At 46.5% G+C, this 18,448-nt stretch overlaps 1 protein-coding gene and 1 long non-coding RNA gene across 2 annotated transcripts in view; one reads left to right on the top strand and one right to left on the bottom strand.

The window, feature by feature from the left end:
- The window catches only part of TNFSF14 (TNF superfamily member 14), a 37,153-nt gene extending 18,875 nt beyond the window's left edge, over positions 1–18,278 (bottom strand). Inside the window, exon 1 of the mRNA XM_053299996.1 lies at positions 18,148–18,278. Coding sequence (XP_053155971.1) covers positions 18,148–18,273 — 126 coding nt within the window. The 5' untranslated portion in view covers positions 18,274–18,278. The remainder of the gene's footprint in view (positions 1–18,147) is intronic.
- The window catches only part of LOC128346565 (uncharacterized), an 85,988-nt gene that overhangs the window by 63,596 nt on the left and 3,944 nt on the right, over positions 1–18,448 (top strand). The gene's annotated exons all lie outside the window — the stretch shown is intronic.

The following is an 18,448-nucleotide window of genomic DNA, read 5'->3' as shown; positions in this document are numbered from 1 at the left end:
AGGTGAAGAGCCCCTGGAATAGGTGAAGAAGCAGTTCAAGCTTAGGACTAGGGAACACAAGGACAAGGACAAGGAAGACAAGGACTTCAGAAAGTAGCCCAGAGAAGATGGGGACCTAGTAAAAGACTGGTCCAGAGGCAGGAGGGACAGATGAGCAGATCAGAGACTGGTCCAGAGGCAGGAGGGACAGATGAGCAGATCAGAGGGGAATTGTGTGGAGATGAATGGAAATGAGGTGTTCACAGCCAGGAGCTGGAAGTGTGAGGAAAATGGAATATAGTGATTTGACAAAGACAAAGACAAGAAAATGGAATATAGTGATTTGACAAATCCAACCATATAGTGATTTGACAAATCCAACCATATAGTGATTTGACAAATCCAACCAAACCCTTGTTTGCAAGCCGCTAGTCCAGGAGTACACAACTCAAATACCCTAGTGGGCTGGAACCAACCATGGCTTGGTATGTGGGAGCCAAGATCAATTTTCAGGACATTATTATGTTAAAATCAACAATACTGAAGAAAGCAGTTATTAGCTACTTGTGGATCTCACTCCCACCCACCACATTGAGGGACCCACAATTTTATTTATTTATTTATTTGATTTGATTTGATTTGTATACCGCCCTTCCAAAATGGCTCAGGGCGGTTTACAATTAAAACGCACCACTAAAACAGTAAAGAGCTAAAACAAATTAAAAAACAATATAACGATTAACAATTTAAAAACATTTTGAAACAACAATTAAACAATTACAGTAATTAAAAACCCTGAAATCGGGTTTTGAATTTTAAAATAAACCAGAAATTAAAACCCCCACAATTTAGGAAGCTGAGAAAGCTTGGGTGAAAAGAAGGGTTTTCAGGTGTTTTTTGAAAATTGCCAGAGATGTAGGCCCTGTCCCTGATGCCAGAAAGTAGGCCCTGTCCCTGCTCAGCCAGTTGGGCATCCGGAATGCATGCGAGTCCCTTGCCTCTCCCTAAATCCCTGTTGCTTTCAGGCTGCAATACTAGGCATGCTGACTTGCGATTAAGCATTACTGGGTACACTGTGGGATGTATTTCCAAGTAAACATGCATAGGATGGCATTGTAAGGCAGTTTCTGGAGAGGACAAAGAATGGGCCCCCTTGGAGAAGAGGAAACTGACCAACAGAGTGACCCTCTGCTTTTTGGGGGTGTGCTCTGCCTATGCCCACCTGATGCTGCTACCGCCGCTAGTGGTGTGTCCGGACTGGTCCGAAGCCATGCAAAAGGCCTCTGGACTGGTCTGGAATTCGGCCGGCCTGGCGGGGGGGGGGGAGTGTCGCTTTAAGGGTGGGGGGGTAGTACTTACCCCTCCCACCACTCTTCCCCCTCCGGCGCTCGACTTTAAGGTAACGTTTTTGGGGCAGCGGGGTTCCCCCATCGTTGTCTGCAAAGCTCCAGAGCAAGTAGAAGCCGGTGCCATTCATGTGCCCGTCGCGGTGCGCGCACCCATTGCCGCCACCAGCGCAAACCGCGATGGGCGCATGCATGGCGCCAGCTTCTACTTGCTCTGAAGCTTTACAGCCAACGATGGGGGCAGGGGCGGCAGGGAGGAACCCTGCCGCCCCAAAAATGTTACCTTAAAGTCGAGCGCCGGAGGGGGAAGAGCGGCGGGAGGGGTAAGTAATACCCCCCGCCCTTAAAGCGACACTCCCCCCAGTGCTGGACCATGCCTCCGTGGTTCTATGCACATCCCTAACTGCCACTGTTCCATCCCATTCCATCCATTGCTGCTGTGGAAGCAGCAACAACTGGCTCATTCGCTTGTCGATCTATCACAGCTACACGCATGTCATAAGGCCTCAAATGACCAACTGTGTTGAGCCACTGCTGCTCATCAGTGGGATGTTTTAGTCTAAGACCGTAAATATAATTTGACTTTGACTTTGACTCATCAGTGGGACAGGCCAAGAGCTCTTCATGACTCCTGATGTTGTTGCAGGATAGTCCTACCTGGAGGCTGTAGACTCCAAGAGTTGTGGTTTGCAAGGACAAGGCAGTGGAGTGGAATCAGGAATATTAACAGTTTAATGAAATAGATCTAATGTACAGAGAGATGAGTGCAGACTTCTTTTCTGAGCTCTTGCTGCTGGCTGTTTGTTACCACCACCTCTACTCCAGGACTGGAAAACAAGTAACTAAAGCCCCATTCAAAAGCTGGCCTGGATTAAGGAATGGATTAACCAAAAGCACTGCGGGGTAGGGGTGTGCATGGAACTGGCTAGCCCAGTGTGGTTTGAGTCCAGACCGGACTCGAACCAGACCGGCCAAGTCTGGTCCAGCCCCCATCGAAACCCCCCACCCGGGTCTGGTCTGGGTCCGGACACGTTTGTGAATTTAATTTTTTTTAAAAATTAAAATACTTGTAGTCCCTTTGGGGGGCTTCCTATATGCCATGGGGGGGGGTCTGCAAGGGTTCCCCTTCCCCCTGCCGGCCTCTGAAGTCACTGCCGTGGCCCAGGAAATCAATCATTTTGGGCCCATCATTTTGGGCCTCTGTAGTGTGTGGCGGTGGCCATTTTGGCCACCACCGTGCATGCGTAAATGACCCCGTGAGCCCTGGCATGACCCAGGGCCTTGCAGAGGTCATTTGTACATGTGTGGTGGCCATTTTGTTTTTTCCAAAACACGGGTCATTTACGCACGTGCGGTGGTGGCCAAGGCCACTGCGCACTACAGAGACCCGAACGGCCAAAAATGATCAGTTTCCCGGGCCGCGGCAGTGACTTCAGAGGCCGGCGGGGGGTGGGGAACCCTTGTGGACACAAACACACACCCCGGCGGCATACAGGAAGCCCCCCAAAGGGGCTAAAGGTAGTTTAAACTTATTTTAATTTTTTTTTAAAAAAAATTCATGAACATGTTTGGAGATTCGGTTCCGGTCCGGACAGAATGGGGAGGGGGGTTCAGTTTGATCCTGAACCCCCAAACCTCCGGACCAAACCTCTGGACTGTGGGACCGGTCCGCACATCCCTACACAGGGGCAAGCAAAAAAAGGGTTTGAATCCAGGCTGAATCCAACCCCTGAGCCTTATGTTGTGCAAGCCTGCTCTGGTCTAATAAAATCCAATAATGTAATTATCTCTGTTGAGACCCTTTGTAATTTGTACTTTCAGCATGAGGCTAGGGAAATTCTTCAAATGATGTGTCAGCGCCGGCCGTATGATATGAAATGTTCTTCTTTATAGGATCTTGTACATTTGACAGTGGGAGACTGGTATCACCTTGTCTACACTTGGCTCTTGTAATTTCTGATAAGTCTTCACCAACAGATCTCTTTTAACAAGATCCATTATATGCTGCCATGTCAACAGTTTTATCATGTTTTCCTGAGCTATTGTAGGCCTTAGCTTCTTTTGGATTTGTTCCATTTTTCTAAGGTTGGGCTGTAGGAATAGGTTCAGCAGAGCTCCAGTGCAGCCAGTATGTGGGCCACAACCAGGGTGGATGCATTGGGATGGGTCCAACACCTGTTTTTGTTTCTTTTGTTTCTGGTACATTGTGAGTTCATTCAGAAAATACTGGGAAGGTGAGCAAAGCACAGTCTGAGATGGCTTCTGGTAGGATTGCCAGATCAGATGCATCCCAAAACCTGAGATTTCAGAGGCATGGGCTGGTGATGCCACATGATGGCCAATCTTTGAAAAACAGGGTGTGTATGTGGTGGAATCTGGTACTAGTGGTAAAACCCAGGGATAAATGGGTGATAAATGGTGCTCAGCAGCCATGCCCAAATGGTCTGAGATTAAGAATTGCTGCCTGTCTGCTTGAGAGAAAGGGGGGAAAGCTGGGTCACTCTGGGCAAACCGGCAGCCTATCTAATCCTCCAGCCTTGTTTCCCCCCATGCTTGAAGGCCTTTGTGGTCCAATTTGTCAAGATAGCAGCAATGTAACTCCTCCCATGGCATGCTGCAGTGTCTTGCATCATTTCTTTGAGGCCAGTGCAAACATAAAGTATGCCCCCCATCAAACCCTTGTTGTGCAAGTTTGACAAGAAAGGTTTTTTTCTGCTTTGGAAAAGTGGTGTTATTCAGTTCCCTTTGTCCGAGTCCTTGATTTGTATTTCTAGCCAGATGTGACAGAATGGCACATGGGTATAATTAATATACAGTACATAAGTGCACTGGCAAATGCTTTTTGTTTTGGAGATGGAGTTCTTGTGCATCGACCTGTTGCACCATCCTAATGACCATTATTGTCACCTTAAGTGGCACAGCGGGGAAAGGCTTGACTAACAAGCAGAAGGTTGCCAATTCGAATCCCTGCTGGTACTATATTGGGCAGCAGTGATATAGGAAGATGCTGAAAGGCATCACCTCATCCTGCATGGGAGGAGGCAATGGTAAACCCCTCCTGTATTCAGCCAAAGAAAACCACAGGCCTCTGTGGGCGCCAGGAGTCGAAATTGACTTGATGGCACACTTTACCTTTAATGACCACTAGGGGCATTGGGAGTAGAGGTTGTTATTGAGGGTCTCTTTACCTGTCCCTGCTTGCCTCTATGATCCCTGCCTTGACTCCTCAGGTACTTCCTGTAGTGAGTCAGTCTTCTTCCTTTCCTCCTAGAGAGAAGATGGAAATGTCTCTCTCTCTCCCTACCTATTCATTATGTAGCTGATAGATAGGATAGGCCTTTCCTATCTAAAATGTATTTCACCAATAAACTAGTTAAGTAACTTAGACTCTACAGGGATCTCCATCTGTGTTACTTAAACAGCTGCAACAACTAAACTCTGCACCCTGAAACTGGAGTGGTAGCTTCCTTGGTGCTTTGCTAAATAATCACAAAACCCCAACAGGGTTATGGGCCCAGCAGCCCAAAAGTCTGCAGCAGAGTTTTCCTTTTAAAGTGCAGCTGAGTGAGTTAGTAAGACAGCATAGATCCAGAGGTGAGCAGCTCTGCCCTCTCCAAGCTGAATGGAAGGAATTACTATCTGTGGGGGCTATTTTCTTTTAAAAATATATTTAAAAGGGGAGCAATTAATAGCTAGATCTGGGGGTGGGAAGAGAAGGTTACTGCTCAGTTGGAAATAGTTCAAAGCAATTCCCTAAGGAAAATTCTGGGCCTCCCCCAGGGCACTCCTGCTGCTTATGTAAGAATGGAGATAGGGCTGCCCCCGATATCTGTTAGAGCACATCTGGCGTTGCTAAACTATTTTAAGAAACTAGACAGCTTCCTGGAACATCATTTAGTTAAATTCTGCTACTGGTATTATATGGATGGGAATCAGTGGACACAACTTGCTATCCTGTATTTTGCAATTGTATTCCCTGCCCTTCATAGAAGAACTTATTGTTCTTATTGGCTGCTAGTCTGGTGGTTGTGGGCCATCTCCAGCCTCAGAGGCATGATGACACCTCAGAGGCTCAATACCAGTTGCAGGGGCGCAACACCAGGAGAGAGAGCATGCACATACCTCTTGCCTGTGGGCTTCCCAGAGGCATCTGGTGGGCCAGTGTGTGAAACAGGATGCTGGACTAGATGGGCCTTGGGCCTGAACCAGCAGGGCTGTTCTTATGTTCTTAACTTAAGTCAGAGAAAACATCAGAGATTGGCTCCTTGAGAGGGATGCTATCCAAAACGCTGCTGTGGTGCAGTCCTTACAATTTTCATCTTTTTCATCAAATTTCAGTGTCAGTATAAGAAAGATAGACGTTTCATGCTGTATCTGGTTAAGTTCACATGTGCACCACTGAGGAAGGCATTTTCCATCTTACACTTTCAAACCATGCCTACAGCGTATCTTGAAGGTAGATTTTGCAACCTGCTCATCCAGTAGTGAGAGCCTGTGTTGCTGTCATCTGCTGTTGTCAGCCTGCCAGCCTGTGTGCCCCCTAACATGTGGGGATGTGGCTGCTGCCCTGTGGGTGAGTCTGTGTGGGATCGGGGCCAAGGGGAGTTAGTCAGCAGTTGTGAGGACCATCTGCCCAGACTAGCCATCTTCCTGGGCTTATAAAAGGGCTACTGCCCTGTGGCAGTGGGCCCGCCACCGAAGGGGTGACACCAAGGGGGGCCCTTTGGGGGGAGACACTTCGGGGGTCAACGAGGGCCAGGTGGTATTATTTTGGCTTCTGTTGTTTTTAGGTCTTGGGTGTTTCAGATGTGTCTTGGTTTGTCTGGGGAGGGCATGTCCACTGACCATGGGGTGGCTATTACAGTGGTGATGGGAAATAGAAGAAGTAAAGTTGGCAGGTCAGCATGTCATTATAGGGGAAGGGAAGTCAGAAATCTATTCATTATTTCCCCTTCCGGCTGTCCTGGCAGCTCTTTGACCTGGGGGAGCAGTGCCAGCCTCCCATAGACCCTCACCTTGCTCCTCTGTAATGTCAGGTCTGTCCAGGATAAGTCAAAAACCATCCATGATTTGATTATGGATGAAGGGGCAGACCTGGTATGTATTACAGAGATTTGGTTGTGGGAGGCTGGGGGCCCAGTCTGGTCCCAGTTTCTCCCTCCAGGATACTCTGTTGAAGAGCAGGTGCAGGGACGTGGGCGAGGAGGTGGAGTGGCTGTGATCTATAAGAATAACCTCTCCCTGACTAGGATCCCTGCTGAAGTGTCTGACCATATTGAATGTATGTACCTAAGTTTGGGAAGCAGGAATAGACTGGGACTTCTGTTGATGTATGTCATGGCTAAGACTTCTGAGCCAGAAGAGGAGCGGGAGGACTTAGTTGGGAGAGCAGGCTCAGAAGCACAGCAGGAGGACTTGGCTGTGAGAACAAACTCTGAAGCTGAGGTGGAACAGCAGCAGACAGGGGAATCTGGATAGCTGGCAGAAATGAGGGCTGAGGAGACTTATCAGGAGGAAGCTGGAATTTCACCTGTGTTAAGAAGACGTCTCAAAAGAAAGGCTCAGTGGGAGACACGCAGGCACAAGATCTCACAGGAGAGGAAATAGAAATGCTGAGTCAGGAAAGCCTGATTGGTTGCCAGTTATCTCGAGCCCTATATCAAGCAGACACTGTTCCTGAGACAGTACTGTCAGCAACATTGCCTTCCGCAGACAGTGTTCCTTGTACTTTAATTGTTCAACCTTTCTTGTTTCAGCCTGTCCTTGTTTTGCTGCTTCCTTGCTCCTTTATTTCAGTTATTGCTCAGTTATCCTAGAGTGGGGTACCCAGTTTTGTTTCAAGGGACTTTATTTTGCTTATACTACTTTATCTTTGAGAGTCCTTTTTCGCTTTCGTTCATGCAGCTAAGCTGCTACTCTTATCTATAGAATTTCCATCTTGACTCACAGAAGTGGAGCTGGAGGGTTCGTAAAACCTGTTGGGTCAGCCGTGCCAACAGATTTACGACAGTGTACTGATTTCCCCGCTACCCTGTGGAGTCCCTAACTGAGCTGACGGACTTGGTCTCGGGTTTGGCGTTGGAGTCCCCCCAGCTTGTGGTGCTGGGGGACTTCAATGTCAACTTGGGGAACAATTTGTCCGGGGCAGCTCAGGACTTCATAGCGGCCATGACAACTATGGGCCTAACTCAAGAGTCCTCAATGGGCCTATCTCAAGGGTGTGTAACCAGCACATTGCTGGTCACACACTTGATCTGGTCTTTCACTCTCATCAGAGTGGTGTTCCATGAGTGGGGATTCCTGTGATTTCCCCATTGTCATGGATGGACCACCAGTTAAGGTTGGACTCACAGTCACATCCCCACCTTTGCAGGGGCGAGGGACCCATTAGAATGGTCCACCTGAGAAGGTTATTGGATCCAGTAGGTTTCCAAGAAGCCTTGGAGGGATTTAGTGTTGGCTCTGTAGGTGATCCTGTTTATGCCCTGGTGGAGAACTGGAACAGCAAACTCACCAGGGCAGTAGACATGATTGCTCCTAAGTGTCCTCTCTGACACGCTTCAAAATTGGCCCCTTGGTATATGGAAGAACTACAGGGGCTGAAGTGGCGAGGTAGACAACTGGAGCGCAAGTGGAGGAAGACTCGACTCAAATCCAACAGATTACAAGATAGAACACATTTGAAGATCTATGCTCTGGCAATACAGGAGATTCTTTTCAGCCCGTATTTTGTCCTCAAGTTCACATCCAGCAGAGTTGTTCAGGGTTGTGAGTGGGCTAGTAAGTGCCCCTCCTCCCTTGAATCAGAACTTGGAACTGTCTATGGTCTTGGTTATAACCTATAAAGCCCTAAACAGCTTGGGCCCTGGGTATTTAAGAGAACATCTTCTTCGCTATGAACCACACTGCCCAATGAGATAATCAGGAGAGGTTCATCTGCAGTTGCCACTGGCTCATCTGGTGGCTACTCGGGGTCAGGGATGGGCTTTTTCCTTGCTGTCCCAAGGCTTTGGAACACTGTCCCTGCTGAAATAAGAGCCTCCCCATCTCTTACAACTTTTTAAAAGGCAGTCAAGACACATTTGTTCACCCAGGCTTTTAATGAGATACAGTTTTAATAGTTTGATGGTACTTAATAGTTTTAACATTTTAAATTTTAAATTGTTGTAATGTTTTAACCTTTTTATTTGTTGTTTTTATTGTTTTGTTGTAAATCACCAGAGACTTGCGTTTTGGGTGGTACACAAATATGTTAAATAAATAAAAATAAAAATGAATAATTCCTGGTGAAGCAGCGTCCTTGCCATTGTGGTTCAGAGCAAGTGATGGAAATGATCCATTATGTCTTACACTGCCCCTTTTATGATGTGATCGGGGGCAGGGGGACATGGAGGCAGATTATTGAAACATTTAAGGGCTCAGATGTAACATATTTAAACTACCTTCGTGTGGATGCGATTCCATAGTTACCAAGTTGCTACCTTTGCTTTATTGTCTTTTAAACTTAGAAAGAAATTTGTATCTACTAAGCCTTTCTCTAAATTGTAGAGGTCTAGTCTTATTCTATATGCTTTATGTATTGATATAACTGCAGACAGATTTTTTAGGTTATTTTAAACTGTATTTTATTAAGATTTCTCTGCCCCCCTTCTTTTTCTGTTATGTTACGCTTATGTTCTATTTCATGTTTTTGTTCTGTTTTAATGTTATGTTATGTTATATGTTTTGTTATGTTATGACCAGTAGTTACAACAATAAATACATTTACTTACTTTATTTATTGGAAAAAACAAATGCTGGGTGTGATGGGAAACCAATAATAGTAGCTTCTTGGCTGGAAAATTCTCATTTTATAACTAGTATCTGGTCAGATATTTCCCTGGTTGATTGACTGCGGCTTTCAGTTGAAGTCTTAAAGCAGCCATGGACTTTATTCATATTTGTAACCACAATGTGGGGCTTGCTTACAGTGGAACTATGAGGGGGCCTAACTCCCTTGGGGATATTCCAGACATTTTCCACGAATACTCAGCTTCTCTAAACAAAAAACTAAATCTTTTGCCCCTTTGCTTACAAAGAAATACACACAAAAAATGTAATCTACCTAGTTGTTCTGTAAGTAGCAAACCTGTTCCCACCTGCCAGCATTCTAACCAATGAGGACAAAGGGAAGGAATTGGATGGGTTGACAAACACATGGTTTGCCACGTTTTAATTTTATCAGAATTAGATTTTATTTTATTAAAATCATTAGTACATTAAAGAACTTTAAATGTGTTCAACAGTATTGAACCCATACAAACTGAACAAAGAGGAACCTTTTAAAATAGTAACTAAGCAAAGAGGCATCTTTCAAAGTGGTGATTCTCTTATATTTAGCAGGGGGAGAGCAACTGGCCCTATCCAACCCCAACACAGCATCCCTCCAGTGACTGTTGCTGGTATCTGCCTTATGTTTCTTTTTAGATTGTGAGTCCTTTGGGGACAGGGGACCATTTTATTTATGTATTATTTTTCTATGTAAACCAGTGTGAGAACTTTGGTTGAAGAGCAGTATATAAATATTGTAGTAGTAGTAGTAGTAGTAGTAGTAGTAGTAGTAGTAGTGATTCTCTTATATTTAGCAGAGGGACAGCAACAATCTAACACCAGCACAGCACAGGTTGTTGCTGGTGTCTACCTTATATTTCCTTTTAGATTGTGAGCCCTTTGGGGACAGGGAGCCATTTATTTATTTATTTATCTAGCTATTTAAGCTGCTTTGAACACTTCTGTTGAAAAGTGGTATATAAGTATTTGTAGACACTACTTGTATTTAGGTGTTTGCAGTTCCAAGCTGCCTTCCCCTCCCCACTGCACTCTAGCATCTCCATCACAATTGCTGACTAAGTACTTAGTGAGGGCTGTTCCTTTCAACAAGGCATGATTATTTCATTTTGATTATTTCATCAAGGCAAGGTTAATTTACATTCTTGTAAAAAAGCCTGCTACGCTGTTCCAGATCTTTTCACCACATTATTGTCAATCTTCAGCACGATCCAGCATGCAGCGGCAGCAGAGGCTGGGTACCATGGGCACATACCTACATACAGTGCTGAGAAAAGGTTTGTGAACCATCCTCTAGGATGGTCTGTACGTTAGCACAATTCTTATTCCAAACATGATTAGATCCTAAGCTAAACCCTGATAAGAGAGAAAGGCAACCCCATTGAATAAGTAACTCAGGCAAAAAGGATGTATTCTGAATATTCACCCAACAGAAAGATTCAGCAACAAACATCCTTGTGTGGAAAATATGTGAACTCTTCATTCAGTAACTGGTGGCATCTTCTTGAGCAGCAGTAACTGCAACTAAATGTGTCCTGTAATTGGTGATCAGTCCACTAGCGGAGCCAGACCACAGGCTGCCCGTGTCTGGCCACTGCAGCCGCCCCTCTTGCCCCACCCCCTATGTCAGATGTCAGATGGGGGGCGGGCGTGGTCTGGCTCCTGAACTGAGCCGCGCGGCCCCGTTCGGGAATTAGATCCAGGCTGGTGCTGTGTTCACAGTGCAGCCAAGAGTGGCTTTTCCCTGCCTTAAAGGCAGGAAGAGCTGCTTCTGGCCGCACTGCCAATGCAGCGCTGGCCATCCAACTCCTGAACGGGGCCATGTGGCCCCGTTCAGGAGCTAGTTTGGGGCTAGATTGGGGCCAGGAGCTAGATTGGGGCCAGCGCTCCATCAGACGCAGAGGTGTGTGTGTGTGTCCGGACCGTGAGGCATGGCCCCTGAGGGGTGGTGGCCCGGATTCCTTGAACCCGGTTGCCCAATGGTGGCTACACCCCTGGATCAATCTCTCACATCAACTTGGAGGAATTGTGGCCCATTTGTCCATACAAAACTGTTTCTGCTCTGTGACATTTAAGGGCTTTCTTGCACGAACAGCTCACTTCATGTCTTGCTACAACATTTCAATTGGGTTTAGTTCAAGGCTTTGCCTTGGCCACCCCAAAACACGAAATCTCTTCTTCCTCAGCCATTCTGTGGTAGACTTGCTTTAATGCTTTGGGTTATTGTCTTGCTGCTTTCGGCCCAGCCCACTTCCCACTTCCGGCTCAGCTCCGGCTCAATATTGTCCTCTAAAATTTTAGGATGCACGTGGCTAGCCCCCGTGTCTGACATCAAACGCGGGGGTCGGGATGAGCGGGGCCGCCGGCGTGGCCGGACATGGGCTGCTGGCGGTCTGGCTCTGTGCCTGGTTCCTGTCATTTTTACCATTCTGCTGTAAAACAACAAACATGTTTTTCTAGCAAGAACTAATCGGCCTACTTTCCTTTCACTGTCATTCAACAAGTTAGTTACTCATTCGCCATTCTGCCTTTCTGCCTCATTGAAGAGAGAGAGAGAGAACTAGTTTGCATTGCATGGCATGCCTCAAGTTGCCATGATGATGCCATGCCATTTCCTATGCCTGCCTGCCTTATTGCCGGCCTGAGCCCAGCCTGCCAGGGCTACTGCATGCCAGCCTGGGAATGGGTTTATCTGCTGCATTGCTTTTTTGTTCCAGAAGAATTTTTTTCACCCCCTTGAGAGATGCCATGCCATTGCCTATGCCTGCCTTGTTGCCAGCCTGAGCCCAGCCTGTAGATTCTTTGGTAGCATATGAGATGACAGGGCCTTTTCAGTAGTGACCCCTCAGCTTTGGAATGCCTTCTCAGAGGCACTTCACCAAGTTCCTTCTTCCTATTGAAGACCCTCCTCTTTAGAGAAGCTTTTTAGTGAATTTAATCTCTAGTTTGTATCTGGAGGATTTTTAAACTTTATTTTAACTGGGTCCAAGTTTTTAGCTAATTTTTAGGGATGTGCAAATTGATTCGGATACAAATCGATTTGTACCCAAATCTAGCTGATTCAGGTGATTCGGAGACAAAACGAATCACCCCTGTGGCTAGATTCGGGTACAAATCGAATCGTGGCTGATTTGATTCGAATCGATTCGGGTTTCGGATCTGTCCTATTAATTTCCCCAGATTCGCAGCTTTCATTTAAAAAACTAAGCTAAGCTCTAGCCCTTATAGAAGTGGAGTTATGGAGCAAAATGTGTGGTCACTATTTTTTAAGTGTTTGGATTCTTTGGTGTATAATAACTTTTACTCAATGAATCCTTATGAGGATTCATTACACACCTTCATTTCTTCTATTCATTTTGACTGTCTTTTAGACAGTGCCAATTGTCAACTGCCATGTGCCAACTACACCCCACTCCCACCCTCAAGGCAGTGAGGTACTACTCAGTTTAAGTTAAGTGCCTAATGGGTAGAGGCTACCACCCAAATTGCAGAGGGATTGGGCAAAGGGCTGGTTTTTGGTGAATTGTTGAAGTTTTCCATAGGAAATCATGTAGGTTTCAGCAGCCCCATAACTGCACTTGGGGGGTGCTGGGGTGGCCCAGAGTGAGTGGTGGTGTAGTGAACAGAGGGTGCCAGCCACCCCATGGGTTTCTAGCCCATGGGGTTCAGGGTTCTGTTGTTTCTAAGGTGTTCTGAGTGTAGATTCTCTGGTAGCAAATGAGATATTCAGTAAAAACCATGAATCCACTCTCATTTTGCTACCATACAATCTACACTCAGACCACCTCAGAAACAACAAAACCCTGTACCCCATGGGTTAGCAACCCCATGGGAGTGACTGGCACCCTATGTGCACTACACCACCACTCACTCTGGGCCACCCCAGCGCCCTCCAAGTGCACTTATGGGGCTGCTGAAACCTCCATTATACCTTATAGGGAAAAACCTTAAAGATGAGTAAACTTCAACTATTCACCAAAAACTAGCCCTTTGCCCAATCCCTCTGCAATTTGGGTGGTAGCCTCCACCCATTAGGCACTACCACCTCACCACACTCTTTCACCCCAGATCCCACTTTATGCCCCAAATCTTCCTCAAAGACACTAAACCTTCAACTATCCACCAAAAACTAGACCTTTGCCCAATCCCTCTGCAATTAGAGAGCCAGCGTGGTGTAGTGGTTAGAGTGCTGGACTAGGACCAGGGAGACCCGAATTCAAATCCCCATTCAGCCATGAAACTAGCTGGGTGACTCTGGGCCAGTCACTTCTCTCTCAGCCTAACCTGCTTCACAGGGTTGTTGTAAAAGAGAAACTCAAGTATGTAGTACACCGCTCAGGGCTCCTTGGAGGGAGAGCGGGATATAAATGTAATCATCATCATCATCATTAATTTGTTACTGAACTGTTTCAAAATCAAAACCAGGCAACCGCCCCTTTGCCTTCACCTCAAAAACCCGAATGCCGTTTAACAGAAAAGCAACAAGAACTAAAGCAAAAAATAACTGAGCACATGAACCAAACAACCACCAGGGTTCGACTTCCAGCTCTAAAAACAGTTGCCAAAAAACAACTTGCTCAGGCATTAAAAGACGTCAATGCTGCACTTGCAGAAATAACAACCAATAATTTGCAAGAAACAAACCAACTAATGTACAGTGCAGCAACAATAACAACACAAGAGCTCGGATATAAGATCAGTGGACCTGTAAAAAAAGAAAGCAGTACATCACCTAAATGGAAGATTAGATTAGAAATAAAATCTCCAGGCTTAGATCAGATGTTAGTAAACTGAAAGATATGAAAGACAAGAAGCTGAAGAATGAAAACACCAAACAGTATCTGATCCAAAAATACCACCTAGATTCAAGGAGAATTAGAGAAGTCCTGGAAATAATAAAGCAGCAAATAACAGCAGTGTCAAAGAAGATTAGCAGATATGAAGCCAGAACTACACAACACAGGCAGAATCTCCAATTCCAGTCAAATCAGAGATGTTTCTACCAAAGCATAGAAGGAGAAACTGCAAGAAACCTAGAAACACCAAATAAAGAAGAAACAGTGCAATTCTGGGGGAAATTATGGGACAATCCAATAGATTATAATAAAAAAGCAGGCTGGATGAAAGAGGTCAAAAAATGTAACCAACAAATGCAAGATCTAATCATAACACCAGAATTAATAAGTGAAAGAGCAAAGAAAATTAAAAATTGGACTGCTCCAGGCGATGATGAACTGCATGGCTTTTGGCTTAAACACCTAACAAGCCTTCATAAAGAACTATCAAAACAGTTCAATCACATTTTGCAAGGAGGTGATATTGAACAATGGCTAACAACTGGGAAAACTCATCTCATCATGAAAGACCCAGCAAAAGGTGCAGTTCCAAGTAATTATAGACCGATAACCTGCCTGCCAACCATGTTCAAATTACTAACTGGAATAATAGCAGATGAAGTGATACAACACTTATTAACTAACAAACAGCTTCCAGTTGAACAGAAAGGAAATTGCCCGAACACCAGAGGCACAAAAGACCAGCTGCTGATTGACAAAATGATTTTAGAAAACTGCAAGAGAAGAAAAACAAATCTAAGTGTTGCATGGATTGACTACAAGAAAGTCTTTGATTCATTGCCTCACACATGGATACTAAAATGTTTAGAAACAACTGGTGCCAGCAAAAACATTCAGATATTTATTTAAAAAGCAATGAGCATGTGGAGTACACAGTTAACAATCAGTGGCGAGACACTTGGACAGGTTAGCATTAGAAGAGGCATTTTCCAAGGGGACTCACTATCCCCTCTGCTGTTTGTAATCGCCATGACCCCACTTTCACAAATACTAAACAAAACAAGCCTCGGATACCAAGCATCTAAAACATCAAGTAAAATCAACCATCTGCTGTACATGGACGATCTGAAGTTGTATGCAAAGTCCCAGTCAGAAATTGAATCACTGCTAAGCACTGTCCAGTATTCAGTAGCGATATAGCAATGGAGTTTGGACTAGACAAGTGTGCTGCATTAATAACGAACAGAGGAAAAATAAGAAAAACAGAAGGAATAGAACTGCCCAATGGAAGCAAGATCAAGAACCTGGAAGAGAAAGAAGATTACAAATGCTTGAGCAATATGTTCCGTTTTCTCGATATGAGTGACTGGAATGCCAACAGGAGCCACTGCAGCTCTCTGAGGTGGAATCTCACCCAAGGTACTGCCTGTAAGGTGGACACCATTAGACCTAGAAGCCTTGCTAAGGATAGCACGAGTGTCTCCCATGCATGGAATGCCATTTGGGTTTCCGAGATCAGAGTTCGAATTCTGTCTTTTGGTAGAAAGAGGCGATCCTGTAAGGTGTCTATAAGCACCCCTAGGTGCAAGATCCTGTGAGAAGGCATCAGGTGGCTTTTCTTCCTGTTTATTAAGAACCCGTGTTGTTCCAGGGTAGCCAATGTCACCGCTAGATCGGATGTTGCTGACTCTGGTGACCTCGATTTCACGAGCAGGTCGTCCAGATAAGCAAAAACATGGACACCCTGTAGGCGCAGGTGTGCCATGACTGGTGCCAAGACTTTGGTGAAGATTCTGGGGTCCGAGGACAGACCGAATGGTAGGGCCCTGTACTGATAATCGACCCCCGCATACTTGAAACGCAAAAAGCGTCTGCTTACTGGACGGATTGGTGTGTGCAGGTATGCTTCCTTTAAGTCGATAGAAGAGAGTAGGTCTCCGTGTTGCAGGGACTCCGTGATGGACCGTAGAGACTCCATCCAGAATTTTTACGCTCTAACGTGCTTGTTTAGATGTTTCAAGTCTAGCACTGCTCTCTTTGACCCGTCCTTCTTGGGTACGGTGAAGAGAACAGAATAAACTCCCCTCCCCACCTGAGAAGTTGGCACCTTTTCCACCGCCCCTATTTCCAGAAGGTGTTGAATAGCTGACTTTACGTCTGCATGTTTGGTAATATAATGAGATTGGGGGGTAGGAAGGAACTGAGAGCGAGGAAGGGAGTTCATTTCTATTCTATATCCTGACTTGATAAGGTTGAGGACCCAAGAGTCCGTTACAGTCTGTTTCCAAATGTGTAGGAATTTTGAGAGGCGACCCCCCCAGTGAGGAGTCCTCTGTGTCAGAACTGCTGTTTGCCTTGTTGCTTGCCCTGGTTGAAGGCCTGTCTATTTGGGACATTTTTGGAATGGAAACGTTGGCGTGACCATGCTCCTCTTTGTGCTCTAAAATCTCTGTCACGCCCCCTGAAAGGGGCGAAAGGAACGAAAGGGCTGGAAGGGCCTTTTAAAAGGAACTTTATCCCCTTTTTTGGTGGCAGTAGGCATCGCTTTTCTGTTACCCTTTGACTCCACCAGCACGTCCTTGAGAGCTGAGTCCCCAAATAGTTTGGAGCTATCGTAGGGGACTGCTGCCAGGTTTGTTTTTGAAGTGACATCCGCCTGCCAACCCTTCAGCCAGAGGTGACGTCTACCCATGACTGCGGCAGCCGATGCCCTAGAGGCATATTTAATTGAGTCCAGTGTGGTATCTGCCACAAATGCCTGGGCCCGTTGGAGCTTAACTAACTGTTGTCTGAGCCGGGGTCTCATCAATCAAGTCATTAAGCCAAAGTAGGCTGGCTCTAGCCGCCATAGACGCAGCTGCGGAGGACCGTGTTGCCAAAGATGCATTATTGTGCACCCGTCTGAAGGCAAATTCCACCTTCTTTTCCGAGAGATCCTTCAATGAGGCTTCCCCATCCTGTGGGATCAATGAACCAGTGACCAACTGGATGATTGGCGCATCGGTACTGGGGGTCTTGAGTAGGGATGGGCCCGGACTGGTCCGGAGGCCATTGAAAAGGCCTCCCGACCTGTCCGGACCTGTCCAGACCTCGGTGGTTCAGTTTGGGGGTGGGGGGTAGCTTTAAGAGTGGCGGGTTTACTTACCCCTCCCGCCGCTTTCCCTCTCTGGCTCCGTAAAGTTCAGAGTAAATGGGGCGGCAGGATACCTCCTATTGGGAAGTTTGCAGAGGAGCAGCGGGGAAGGGGCGGCAGGGAGGTATCCTGCCGCCCCATTTACTCTGAACTTTACGGCGCCAGAGAGGGAAAGCGGCGGGAGGGGTAAGTAAACCCTCCCGCCACTCTTAAAGCGACCCCCCACCCCAGTGTCGGACCGCAGTGTGGTGGTTCCGTGCATACCCCTAGTATTGAGTAGGTCGGACGTCTCTTGCTGGAAAGTATAGAAGCATGTAGTTGCTGGAACAGGTTTCTTGTGCAATGCCGGCATGGTCCTCTCTCCTTTTATTGCCTCTGTAAAGCAATCTGGCATAGGCAGCAACATATCACGTGGCTTAGCTTTAGGAAATACTAAGTCCCCCTTATGAGTCTGAACTGGCTCAGAGTTTAACTTAGACTGTAGCCCTATGGTGGTGATAATCTTAGTCATAAGGGGAAGAAAAGGTGCCGAGAGGCTTGAGAATGTTCAAATTCCTCTGCCCCAGACCATTCCCCTTCCTCCTTATCTGGGCCCTGGTCCTCTGGGTCCTGGCCTGCTATACCCAGACCTGTCGGACCCACGGTGATGTCCTCATCCCACATGGGCATTGGGTTCAGTTTTTTATCCTTTCCCCTGGGTCTAATGTCCTTGGGGGTAGGATCCTCTGACTCCTCCCCTGAAAGCTCTGAGGAATGTATCGACACTGGTTTTATGGGCTTCTTTTTCTCCTTTACATGCTTGCGCTTGTACTTTGCCTTTTTAGGGGGTAGGTACAGGTGAGCTAGAATCAGAGGAACTCTCTGAGGATGAGGGAATGTGTTTACGTTTCTTTGATTTTTTATGACCCTTTGTGGGTTTCAATTGGAATACTGTATCCACAATGGCATTTTTCAACCAAGCTTGCCATTCTGGTGGCACAGATCTAGGTATATCCTGAGGATTGGGTTGGGCAGCCCGCCTAGGACCAGCTTGACCAAAAACCCCTTCCCCGATATCACAGCTCACCCCACACGGATTCAGCAGCTCCTTGTCACCCTGCGTCTCATCCAACTTTTTGGCGGGCTTTTCTGAAGCGCTTTGTGAGCGGCCGCCATCTTGTCCTCCTCCTGAGGCACCCGATTTTGCCGCCATTTGGACTCCCTCCACTATCGCTCTAATCTCAGCTTGTGAAGGAGGAGAATTAGCGAGAGGCCTAGCCACCCCCGTTTGCAGCCTTTTGTTAAGAAGCGCAAATGCAGCTTGTGCCTGCTCCTCCCGCTGCGTTTGTTCTGAGTTAATTGCAGCCGCCGAGCTGCGTGTCAGGCGC

This window comes from Hemicordylus capensis, chromosome 2, assembly GCF_027244095.1.
Source record: "Hemicordylus capensis ecotype Gifberg chromosome 2, rHemCap1.1.pri, whole genome shotgun sequence".
Taxonomy (NCBI): Eukaryota; Metazoa; Chordata; class Lepidosauria; order Squamata; family Cordylidae; genus Hemicordylus; species Hemicordylus capensis.
This window is presented reverse-complemented; position numbering and strand designations above follow the sequence as displayed.